The sequence below is a fragment of the Megalops cyprinoides genome, chromosome 4, assembly GCF_013368585.1.
Source record: "Megalops cyprinoides isolate fMegCyp1 chromosome 4, fMegCyp1.pri, whole genome shotgun sequence".
Taxonomy (NCBI): Eukaryota; Metazoa; Chordata; class Actinopteri; order Elopiformes; family Megalopidae; genus Megalops; species Megalops cyprinoides.
In genome coordinates this window covers 39,777,784-39,790,940 of record NC_050586.1, presented here as the reverse complement: position 1 = coordinate 39,790,940, position 13,157 = coordinate 39,777,784, and the positions used below count along the sequence as shown (strand labels likewise).

At 41.6% G+C, this 13,157-nt stretch overlaps 1 protein-coding gene across 1 annotated transcript in view; it reads right to left on the bottom strand.

Annotated features, from left to right (window-relative positions):
- grid2 (glutamate receptor, ionotropic, delta 2) overlaps positions 1-11,551 on the bottom strand; it is a 365,965-nt gene extending 354,414 nt beyond the window's left edge. Inside the window, exon 1 of the mRNA XM_036526665.1 lies at positions 10,661-11,551. Within this exon, the coding sequence (XP_036382558.1) occupies positions 10,661-10,748 (88 nt within the window). The 5' untranslated portion in view covers positions 10,749-11,551. The remainder of the gene's footprint in view (positions 1-10,660) is intronic.
- Between the last annotated feature and the right edge of the window lie 1,606 nt (positions 11,552-13,157).

Genomic DNA, 13,157 nt, shown 5'->3' with positions numbered 1-13,157 from the left:
TAAACTGAACAGCAACACTTGCTCACAAATGCAATGTAATTTAGCGCAATTCAAGAGAAACGTAATTGTTCATGTTCGTCTGCTAGGTAGCTAGCTAGCTAGTTGTTCATATTAGGTTAGCAAGAAAACGTTCACAATTGCAAAGTTGCAACTGGTAGTCAGCTACGTTTTGTCAGTCGTTGTAGCTACCTTACAAACCAGCTTTCCCTGAGCAAACACATCGCTGCTTCGTGTCATTAACACGTAGGCAATGATACCTTGGTTTTGTTTTTAAGGAACTATAGCCATGTGTAACTCAAATAAAAAGATTTTGGTATACAAGCCTTTGGCCTTTTCTTTAGTGGTTTTCACAATTTGTTTCCAGTGAGACTGCATTTGTAAATTTGTGTTCCCTTTAGAGCTTTTTAAACATCTCTCCAAATATGTAAAGTTGCCACAAAATATTTCATATCTCATTCCCATCGAACCGGAGCATCTATGCCAATACCCAGCCATAATACTAGTATTTCAATCTGTCTTTGTTTAAGTATTTATTCAATTTCCTTCGGTTAGCAATGTCTAAATTAAATTCCCTATTTTTGTGGGTTGACAAAAAACAAACTTCTATCAATGTTGACACCATCTTCTGCAAGTACATGTGTTATGCTTATTTTCTATTAAGAACAGCTTAATAAAATGGGTTATTGATCCTAGTGATCATCTGTCCTACGGGGCAGTAGAGCCACTGAACCATCTTAACCAAAAACAGAACTAATGACCCATAAGATCAATGATCTATTGGGCTAATGACCCATTCTCAATTAAATATAGTGGATGACAGCCAGTTGTATGACTACTTTAAGATTCAGCACTGGTAGCTAGGAAGCTATTAAAAGGCTGCGGGCTGAGCCAGAGAACGCACAAGAGGAGTTAATTGAGTTAATTAAGTGTGGTTAGCAATAAAACATTTACTGGTGTGACTGAAAATAGGAACAGCATATGTTAGCTATTGTCCTAAGTGTGGCCAGGCCATTTCTGTGAGGGATGGTACAAATCCACTTTTTCAAATGAGGTGTTTGGTTCAATTACTTGAATTGGTTGAACTGCAACAAAGGTAAACATTTTAAAACATTTAGCTGGTAGTTATAATTTACCTACAAAGGTTTATTTCCACCTGTCATTATTCAAGTTTTCCAAAAGGTGCTATAGGACACTGCAGAAAAAAGGTAAGACCATGTTGCATTCTTAATAAATGGGGGCTGCAGTCTAGATAAGCATGACTGGGTCAGTTTAAAGAAATCTATACTCAAATTTAGTTCATTGTAACTTTTTCTGTTTATTATTTTGTGAATTGATACAGAACTTTAAGCCCCAGTCCAAGCAATCATACACACACTCACTCTACCACACCATGAAAAAGCATTCTGCCACGCCTGTCCAAACCTCTCAAATAAATCTATAAATATATGAATATTAGTGGCATTAATTTCCCTTATCAGACTGTGGAGCATTATAAACAAAAGTAAAATATAAACACCAGTATGCATTTGTGTGTGTACAAGATGAAAGTCCAGCTGTCCATTTTTATTTTTTCCCATTTACTCTGCGACCTGCTGAGATGCCACAGTTACACAACAAAATCTGACAATAACTGGTGCTAAGAATTCTTTTTTCAAGAGCTACAAGTATAATTAAAACAAAGTAATACAGTAAATTCTGCCTGTGGCGAATCCTGATTGATGTTTTCACTGTACTGCTGTACTGCAGTCATCTGGGATCTTGTTTACTAAACACACAGGAAATTGCTCAAGTTCCCAACATCAGCAATTCAAGAAGACAATGCCGAAAATTGGACTTGTTTTACCTTTGCCCCTGTGTTCGACCCTGCTCAGTCATTCACAGAACTTGGAAAGCACAGGCTAGGCTATATCAATAAGCTACATCTCTTCTCCCTTCTCTCCATTTCTTTAATACATAGCCATCGTAGCGGCTCATCCCTCTTCAGTGACAATAGGCTTTATCTGCACGTTTACTGCCACGCATAGCAGAGCAGCAATGACAATGAGAGGGTCAGTGGTGTGCTGTATCAGTGTAACACACACTTCAGTAGGAATGTGTCTCCTATTTCTATGAATCAGAGTTGCATTTGAGCACTGCTCGGCTCTGAAAACACCCATTTCTGGACAAAAAATTCAATAAGGAGCAGCTGGAGAGTTCTGCTGGACTCCTAAAACACAATTTAAAAAGCCTTAATAAAATATTTTAGGGGTTTTCGGCTGTGGACCGAGGGAAGGAATTACACATATCACCTGATCAACAATGTCACAACAAAATCCATCCACTGTGAAGTCATTCACGGACGGGATATTCCCCTCATGAGAAAACAATCTCTACGAATAGTTCTCAAAAGTGAATTTGAATCTGACACATGTGGGGATGTCATATATCACGTAGCATGGTCTCCTAAAAGCCATCTGTCAAATGGAAGCTCTCTGAAAGGAACAATTTCAACATGTTCATTGGCCTGGATCAGGGAAGAATAACAGTGCACTGTGTTAGGATATGAAAGTGCAATCAGACGATGTGTCTTTCTCAGAATGTCTATTTCACCCTTCGCTTAGCCATCCAAAGAAAATCCATCAATTCATGGTCCATCAAAACTAATACTTTGATAATAACATGCAAAATATGTCTCAATGCACTACAACCCACTTAATATCCTCTGTCGAGCAGAAAAAAATAAAGGGAGTTGTGATTTTAATGGGGTTTCAGAATTATCCAAGGAGGCCCTCACGGCCCACATGTTTGATTCATGTTTTACACTTAAATAAAGAAAACTAATTAAACTGCATTTTGCATATTTTACTGCCATACTACATGTGACAGTGTTACATAGTAATTTATTACTTAAAATGTTTCTTATTTCTTCTTATTACTTAAAATCTTTTTAATAATCATTGTGCTTGACCACAATGTCATCATTGATGATTAACAAAGCTATGCTACAGCAATTTAAGCACTTGTCAACTGCTATACGGTAAACACAACTACTGTAGTCAGTGAAAGCATAGTAAGTTAATAATGAACAAACCACTGCCCTTGAAAACAGTAGGGGTATTATTTTGTCTATGCTGTTTGTAACAAAAAAGGCGGAGGACAGGCTAAAAAGGCAAATTAATACATTTAAAATTTTTAAGTAAGACTGAAACAAACAATGAGGCAAGCTAATGCTCATTCAGCGCTCTTCTTTCTCAGTGTAGACACGAGAATGCTGAAACTGTGGGAATTAAATGTTAATTACACCCTTTCTATTGAGCCTGTTGGACTGTTTTAACACAGCGGCTCTCGAGACTCATCTCACAGACCAATGAAAGACAGTCATTGATATTGTCAGCATTGGTAGTAGTTTGTACAGCCCATTCTACCTGTGATGTCTTGAAAAGCCCCAAAATAAAAAATGAACAGTCACAAAAGATTGGTGTTTTTCTAAAAAGATGTGTATTGGTGCTTTCAGTTGAAAAATGTGTGGGGGTTACCTTTGTAGCTATGACAAGTTTACTAACAAGTGTTAATTCAGCCAAAGATATGCTTTCATAAGTATGGTAGTATTGGCTCAATTCAATTATTTTACAACTATGCACATAAAGCTCAAAATAGCTGCAATTGGTTACTTTGAAGGTGACAATAAAGAGGTTTTCCTAGTGATACTAAAAGAGTCCATTGAAACGAATAATGAGTGGCAAGTGTTTTGAGAAAAAGTACATTCTCTAATGCAGTGATATATTATGTGATGTTAACCAAAGTGATATTAACCAGGTTCATCTTTACTGACATAGTGATTCATCTCATGCTTTAATTCAATATAGTCTTTCCCTGTTCTTACAATCTTATAATGTAATGGATAAGGAAGTGGATGTAAGACCAGGAAGTTGCCATTTTGAATTCCACACGAGTCACAGTTGTTGATCATGCGAGACTATAAGCAAAATACTTAACCTAAATACATTTTTTCCTGTACATAATTCATTTTGTCCACCAGTATCTCTGCCATCTGAGACACCATTACCACATACCATAACTAAAATGAATGTGGAGAAGCAGCATATTAACATGACATATTCCATTTCAGTCCTGCATAATCAAGTCAGGAGCTATCAATTGTGAAATACAATCTTGTCTCAGAGGAGGAAAAAAAAGCAAGCAAGATCACTTTGTTTATGTTTGAGGGCTATGAACTCTCATATGATACTCATACTCATATGATGTCAACATCAAATGACAACATATGGACACCAAGAGTTTTTATCTGGTTTAATTTTATGTTCTTTTTGTCTATGTGGAAACACAGCAGAATATGTTCATTTTCATTTTACAAAACACCCTTGTTGATTGCTATAGCTCAATATTAATGGAAGGTATGAATCACAGTTTTTATGATCACCTGAAAATGGAAGGAGTTTAAAATAACACAAACCAATGTAAACTAGGGCTTAGAAAAGTCACAAAGAAAACACAAGTCAGGTGAAAACCTAGCTAGGTATTTTTGAGATGTGAAATAACATGTCAAAACCTAGCACTACTTTCAGTGCTTTTATTTGCACTAAACACTACAGTAGAAAAAAAAAACATTGGTATCATTAGCCCACACTAATCTCAAATAAAGATATCACTGGCTTTGATCTTTCAGACACATGGCTCCCGCAGCTATTTGGCTCTCTGGATATACAGCACAGCATCAAACCTACACATGAAATTCATCCCTTTAAGGAAGTCAATACTTCTCTAATGCTTTAAAACCTTGAACAGCAGACAGATCTTAGCCTGGCTTTCTAGAGAATTCTAAAAATAAAAATGTCAAGATCAAACAAATCGGGATTTCTAGAAAACTGTGGGAGCAATTAACGATGATGCAAATAAACGCAACGTTTCGGGGGAAAGTGGAGCTGACATCATGTGAACGCTGCATGCGCAGGTGAATATCTTAAGGAGCTCAGGTTTGGGTACCTTTCCTACCAGTGGGGATTACAGCCCTGTAAGCCTCTGCTTAGAAGCCCCGTTCCATGACCACTGCTCCACGCTGTTATCGTTCAGCGAACCCATAAAATCTGGTCCTCGCGCCAGGCATTGCCTGCACACACAGACACTTGCACAGGAAAATTTGAACCTGCACATCTGGTCACATCCTGCAGACCAATAAAGCGCATCATGCCCGGGGGGGTGCTGAGTGCCGTGGACGCCTTTGGATACTACGATGGCTTCAGCTCGCCGCTGTCGCCACTATGTTCTTGAGGTGAAGGCAGCAAGGACCATATGGCCTTTACTGTTTTCCAAGCTGGGCCCTGCCAAAAACCACTACCCATCTGGTCCACCAGCATAGCATTTGCAGGAAGTAAGACATTATCATTTTCTTGTGTATTTGATCGCTATCACACCTGTCATTGTGGCGAGAAGGAAATGGGGGCGGGGATTACTCCAATATGCACCCTTTGCACTTTTGTATTCGGCGGAATATACTAATGCTTAATCCTCTGCAGTGAACTTAATGTATTCTGTCCGTCCCCACTGATCGCCACTACATTGTGTGCTGTTTATAGTCTCCACACAGCACTCACATCACTCTCTCAGGGTCAATGAAAACTTTTATTGTTTTTTTTTTCCGAGCCACAAATATCCAACAGGAGCAGGCTCTATTGGTATGCAGCTCAGCGCCTGTGACTGCAGCCTTCTTCACTCAGCGTGGGTCCACACAGCAGCGTACAGACACACAGGAATCAGAGAGGCCACCAAACCTGCGCTGGCCCCTGCATGCACACACACACAAACGCACATGCACACACACACGCAGACTCTCATTCACACACACACACACACACACATACACACACAGAGAAACAAATGCACTTGCTCACTCACCACACACACAAACACACACACACAGAAAGAAATGCACTTACGCACACACACACAGAAAAAATGCACTTGCATACACATACACAAGCAAGCACACACACAAATATGCATAGACACATGTGCACTGAACTGAAACAAATGCACTCACACGCACACATTAGTGCACACCCTTACAAACACACACATACACACACACATACCATTAAAGATGTACAAATGTACTCACACAAAACGCCTAAACATGTGCATCCACATATACAAATACTAAAAAATGCACTCATGCTTACACATACATATGCGCATTCATGCGCCCAAACACACAAACATATGAACTCACACACACCCAGACATACATATACACCTGTCTGTCTGTGTCTCTCTCTCTCTCTCACACACACACACACACACACACACAAACTAATGCTCTTACACTTACACTTGTGCACTCAAATTCACTAACACACGCATATTTAACAAGGGCGTAGGTCTGCATATGGACGGTAGGGACATGTCCCTACCAATATTTTGGGAGGACAGAATTGTCCCTACCAATATTTGAGTGAACCTGTTCGCATTATCTTTGGAGTGAAGTCATATTAGATAATTCCAATGTACCCTTGGTTGTTGTGTCCCTACCAATGTTGAGACCAAACCTACGCCCTTGATATTTAAACACTCTCACACACTGAAACCTATCTCTATCTGTCTCTGATACACACAAATGCATCCCAAAAATGCACTCTCTCTCTCACACACTATCTGTCTCTGTCTTACAAACACGCAGGCATACATAAACACAAACACGTGCATGCACAGACACATGTATACAGACACAGAGAATCATGTACACACACACACTATAGGATACATGTGCACACACACGTCTCACACAAACACACAGACCCAGGCACCCATACGATCACGCACACATGTGTCGAGTACGCAGACACGCCCATACGCGAGGATATGCACAGGTGTAAACAAGCACACACACCCGTCACTCAGGCCGGCTCGCGTGTACTCACGCCATTCCTCCCTATAACTGCATCGCATCATCATCAGGTCTCACACCAGCGACCTGGGACAGTCTTAAGTCCCCAGTGTGCCCGAGCGCTGCAGAGCTGTCTGAATGCAAGCCTCGTCGTTCCGCCACACATGTGATGCCTTGTCACTTTTAGCACAAGCGCCTTGGCGAACAACGGACAGCTGGGCTGTTAAATCTCCTCCAACAAAGCGCAGACCAACGTATCTGTCACAGCTCATAGACGAGTCCACAAGCAAGTAAAGTGCGTTTTACAGTAACCCCTGGCGATGCATCACTGCCAGGAAGTAATCCTGACGAGCGAGAAACAGGGTAACGAACCACCACAGACAAAAACCACTTTAAGCACGGCTGAGATTCCGAATTCAACCAGACGGTCAGCATTTCAGCGTAAAATGGCACAAGACAAATGGTAAATGGTGCCTTCAGAAACTTCTCCCCAGGACTATACCCCTGAGATCTATTCTTAAGTCAAGCTTGGTATACATCGTCTTCCAGGAACGGAGACTCCGATCTGGTCCAACTAGGCAAGAAAAAAAGCATGACAAAAGATCAGAGGTGTTGAAGATGTTGGTAGTTTATTACAAGTTGATATGAAGACAAAAACAAGGGAAGAAACTACCTGACCCAACAAAAAATGCAGCTGGAAACAGCAGGCAGTTAATCAAATCCTGTTCACTCACAACGTCTGTATTTTTTTCTGTGAAAACCCCTTAAAAAACGTAAAAGGTCCACCTGAATGAGGGCAGTGCGACTGCGTTCAGGAGAAGAATCGCGGGATTTAAGTAGGACGGGTAGATAGGTATTTTTGGCTCTCATTATTCCCCCTCGCGTTAGTGCTAAGAGGTACGCCGCTAACGGGTGGATGTGCTGTATGAGGAATGGGCCAGGCAGCTCGGATAATACCAGGGACTTTGGGGCTTTCCAGCGACATAAATCACAGTGACTTTTTGAATAGCCTCATAAAGCGCCATGCCATTGCAATTCAGCGCACGCCGCGCGGGCTCTTTCTTCAGCATGCAGATCATTAGGAGGCTCCTCAGCAATCAAGTAATGCGCGTGATGAAATGCTTCCACCAGTCACCGAACGCGCAGCAAAGGATGAAGCATCGCATTTGGGTTGATGTCACCGATTTTTTTTTTTTTCTCTCTTTTACAGCTACACAGAGATTAGAAATGGATTACTTCTAACGTGGCCAAAAATGTTGCTTAAAATAGTTTATCTTTCCCTAAAAATAGCGTTTATTTTTGGAACAATAGTGCCATGCTCACGTACTTGGGGGGGAACACGATTCTAATTGAACTGTATGAATTGTCTTGACAGTTTGATCACAACATTGCACAAAAACCAACATGGTCGTTTGTTACTGTGTTTTCGCGCTTGGCTAGCAGCAGTGGATACAAATATGAATACAGATGAGTACAAAGTATTTTCCTGGGCGTATAAAAACCTTGCAAATGCAACCGCTTATGTAAGTGATCTCTCTGTTCCAGCAATGAAAGCGACTGGCGGGGGAAATGAGGTATCGATTTAAAAAGGCTACTGAGAAAACAGGAAATTGTGTAAAAGTAATCGTGTAAAAGTAAAGAGTTTTTTCATCTTGAAAACAAAATCTGTTTAATGCATAGTGTTTTGCCAATCCCTAGATTAATTAGGCATGTCTTAAATTAACATTAAAAGATAAAGGGAATTTTTGATGTAGTGATGGCGATTACTTCAGTGATGACATCTGTCCTTATTGTTATTACTATTGTTGTTGTTGATGGTGCTATTATTAGCCTGCTATTTTTACTGTTTGTAAGACATACTGGTAATTTCATTTATATTTTAAATGTAACGAATGACGTATTCTGTTTCCCTAGGGGGAGAACATATATCTTCTTCCAAATCTAGATTGCGCGCCCGATCTAGGAGATATACTTCGTTTACCTTCTTAATGATATTCAGAAATACACATCCCCCACAAAACAGACAGGTTTGAGTTTTTTATGGTATCCTTCCCACGCATGGAGTCGTGCTTCTTGGGGACGCGCCTGTGGAGCTCCTTGTCCACCCTCCGAGAGCGTCTTAGAGATCTGCCGCCTGTATTACAGAATATATTGAAGTGTAGCCGTTTCAAAAGCTATTTTCCTCAAAATATGTTTCAGACTTGCTAACCTATGGAGAGACTGGTCGTTCCAAACACTAAATCATGTCGCAGTTTGCATAGAATCACTTTCACTTGGTGTAGTTGATGGTGGTGTTTCAAATCGTACAAAAAGCAAACAACACATTAAGTTTTTTTTTTAATCATTTGCAACAAGTATACTGCCTCATCTTCTGCCACGCATAAGCGCTTTTCTGTAGCGCTCTACGTGGAATGTCAGTCGCTACCGCCAATTAGATGCAACAAATTAAAGAAGAGGAAAACAAGCTAACACAAAAATGCATTCAACAGCTCCGCACGCATTGCAAATTTGGTTTTTCCGTGTCCTGAGACGGACGCTGATAACGTATGTATCCGTTAAATTAGGCCCAAGATATGTTAATTAAGAGCAAGACTTTCCAAAAAAAAAAAAAATAAATAAATACGAACGTTTAATATGAAGCTCGGAAAACTGCCTGGTATGCTTCATCCCTCTCCCCTCTCTCGGATCTGAGGGAATTGAGTCGTGGGCGCTGACCCATTTGGAAGTCTCCTCTCTTTAGCCGCGCCGCTGCTTCGCGGCCGCTCCGCGTCCATCCCGCCAGGCAGCTGCCCGGGCACAGCAGACACACGGTGTCAGAAATGACAAGAGAGAGCGAGAGAAAGAGAGAGAGAGGGGGGGAGTGCGACACTGGCATCGCGCTCTACTTGTGGCTTGCGACTGCGAGCTGAATTTTAAGACCACAAGAAGCCTTCTTCCGAAATGAAGGTCTCGGATGAAACCGCAAAGTGTTCTTAATCCAGTACCACAGTGTAGCGTTTTTATCTAATGGAAGCCGGGGGGGGGGGGGGGGGGGAGTATCACAGCAAATCCATTGATATATCTTGTTGGGTGCATTTCCAAACCCGCAACGCTCCCACTCCATCCACAGATCTCACGTAATACTCAAACCACCTGTTTTCAACCGGCACGCGCACCACGTAGGAGCATTTTATACAGAAGATGCAAACCTGTCCAAACATATTGGACACCGCAATCCCGCTAATCATAAGTATTCCAAAAAGTCAGGAAAAACGTTGTGCATTTTGGAAATAGAAATGGGTAGGCCCAAAAAAAGCAAATATAACACATTAATACATAAAGTAATGCTATGCCTCTGACATACCGTACAAAGTTCTCCTCATTTGAATCGTTTATTATCGGGGTTTCCAGGAGACATTTTGATCAGGCTGTATGTGCTATATATGTGGGGCCGAAAAAAAAATAGCTCGTCCTTGCGGTGTTCCAATACACCACAATCCACTCGAGCAGAATTTCCTTACACCCAATTTCATATGCAAATAGACAGACTGATTTTCGCATTGAACGTGAATATGTGTGAAACGGGAATAAACGCAAATATGTCGAAGCCCACCGGAATACTGCATACGATGAAGTGGTGTAAAAGAAAATCGTTTCATGGAGCCCTTTGTGTGCAAAACAAATATATAAATGCAATACATTTTTCCAAAACCGTGAACGCGCGTGGGCTTTAGCTCAAGCCAAAAGCGTCCCATGGAAACTCCACTATTGACGTTTCTGCGAAGAAAACGTACAACTTACCGATGTGTATGATGGAATCGGATAGCACAGGATTCCACCTCAGACTCCAGGATATGGCCAGACACAACACTACCGGAATAACTTTCATCTCTCCCGCAGTTTAAGGCTGTTTTCCCCTCGGAAGTGCCGAAGCCAAGATGCGTGCGAGGTGATAGTTTTAAATCCCGAGCGGCTGTGAACACTTGGCAGTGGAGGGAAACGCTCCAAGAAGGGGCGTTCAGTCTTCTTTGCTGCCGCCTCGCTTTGGTCCCTTTTTTACCTAATTGTAGCTGCTTTCAGTTGGAAGAGAAATTATCTCCAGGAGCCCTGCTGAAAATCCCTATGTACGTCAAATCATCCTGAATTCACACGGCTTCTCCTCACCAGCATCCAGCGGAAACTAATCCGATCCAATCCGAACCAGGAGCAAAATCAAATCAAATTTCGACTGTTAACAGGGTCCCCCCCTCCCTTTGCGTTTCTGACACGCAGGTCCCGGTCTGACTGAGAAAGGACCGAGATTTGTGCCTCAAAGACGTTGCATTTTGCTCAGCTGGAATCGTGAACGAAATATAAGAAGTGAACTTCCATATTTTATGCACATGCAACTAAATGCAAGGAAGTTAAATATCCGCAACAATAATGTCTACGTATAAGACATTAAAAACAAAAATATGTCATCAAATTCTTGATTTTTAAAGGCTTTTCCATATTCCGTTAAGCAGCCGAGCACTGACGTCCCTCGCCTTTTCGGAGAAAGAGATCCAGGGCTTATTCTCCACAGAGAGCGCGATGACGGCTCCGCATGCGGATGCTCGCCGGGCGCTTGCTGGGTGAGGTATGCTGTAGGGGAGGCGACCAGAAGAGAGAAGCAACTACTCGAGCAGCATCAGCAGCCTGCCGCGCGCTGTCTGGAAGTGAATTACCTGAGAGGGAGACAGGAGGGAGAGAGAGAGAGAGAGAGAGAGAGAGAGAGAGGGAGGGAGAGAGAGAGAGGTTCACAGAAAAAGGAGGGGGTAGCAACACAACAATCTGTGAGCCTCTAGCTCCTCCCAGTCCGGCTACTGCTACTTTTCTCTTCCGCAGTGCACTCTTCCCGTGGCTGACGGGCTCTTGCGCTAATCAAAGACGGGATTCTTAAGCATTCCAGAATCAAAAACGCAATACAGTGGAAATTTTACAGATCTGGATACATCCCATTCCGAGGGTGGCAGGGGGCAACGCTTTGGCTATTAACCATTGTTCATTTTAAAGTAAAACAGACAGCATATTTACCTCAACATTGAAATTAGATGTTTTCGGGACCTTGCCGATGGTATGAATAGGCATAGATTTTGAATCGCACCGGTTAAATTATGCCTAAAATAACACACTTACACTTTGATTTATTCTTGATTATAGTGTGACCTTGATTCCCCTTGACACTGTGACAATCAAGACAAGTATATAGTAACTGCTGGGAAAAGGACTACATTCTGTCTCTGATGAAATGTGAACAGACATGAGATTGAAATTGTTCTTATTTTCACTCCAGTTCTTCTACTGTAAGTGTTACAAAGGGATGGGCTGCGTGCTGTGCAAGTACAATTACACTGAAAGCATACAGAGGTACCATGTAAGTGATTCTCCAGTTTGTGCCATGTTTAAAAAATAACTTATTTTAGCCTAATTATTCTTTAAACGAATGGATCTTAACTGTATGCTTAACCATACGGTTAATTTCTTGTAATAACCCTCACCTCAATCCCAAAGTTTAGCAGCTGAAAAATCTTGAAATACTTACATAATTACACTAATTTTGGTTAATTACATTAGTGTAACAGTGTAATTTGTAATGAGAGACTGTACTGCGGTTACAGAGAAAGCCTTTAACTACAGTACAATAACACGGGTCAGACCTGCATAACCCGTTCCTGTCTTTGACTGTAGGTTTACAGCAGTGCCACATTAGATTACAGTTGTTTATCAGATGCTCCTGTCTGGAGGGACTCACACGGCGTCAAGTTTTTGCATGTTCCCTGTTCACACAGCTGGATATTTACTGAGGCATTTCAGGTTATGTACTTTGCCTAAAGGCGCAGCAGCAGCGACCCACCAGGAAATTGAACCAGCAGCCTTTGGGTAACAAGCACTGCTCCCTAAACAGTACGCCACACTGCTGACACATCTCTGCACTTGTGGTCCATTCTCATTGGGAGAGTTCACCTCACTGATGTGGTTTGACTGTAACCCTGTATGCTACATTACAGTAGATTTTTTAGTTATAGGCCAGCGTCAGCGTGGTGTTACTGTCATAAAATGCATGAGAATCAATTCATCATGGTGCTTCCTGAGGTTTAGATGTGGGCTTATCTGAACCAAGCGAAACAGAGTACAATGCTGTAGGTGGCTTCTTTGGAGAGGGGGCAAAGCATCTGGAGGTAAGATGTTGCTAAGAAACACTTGACAGGATTAATTATGATTTTCCATCAAAGGTACTCAGCCATAATCAGGTCATGCTGGTCAATGATGCAATCAC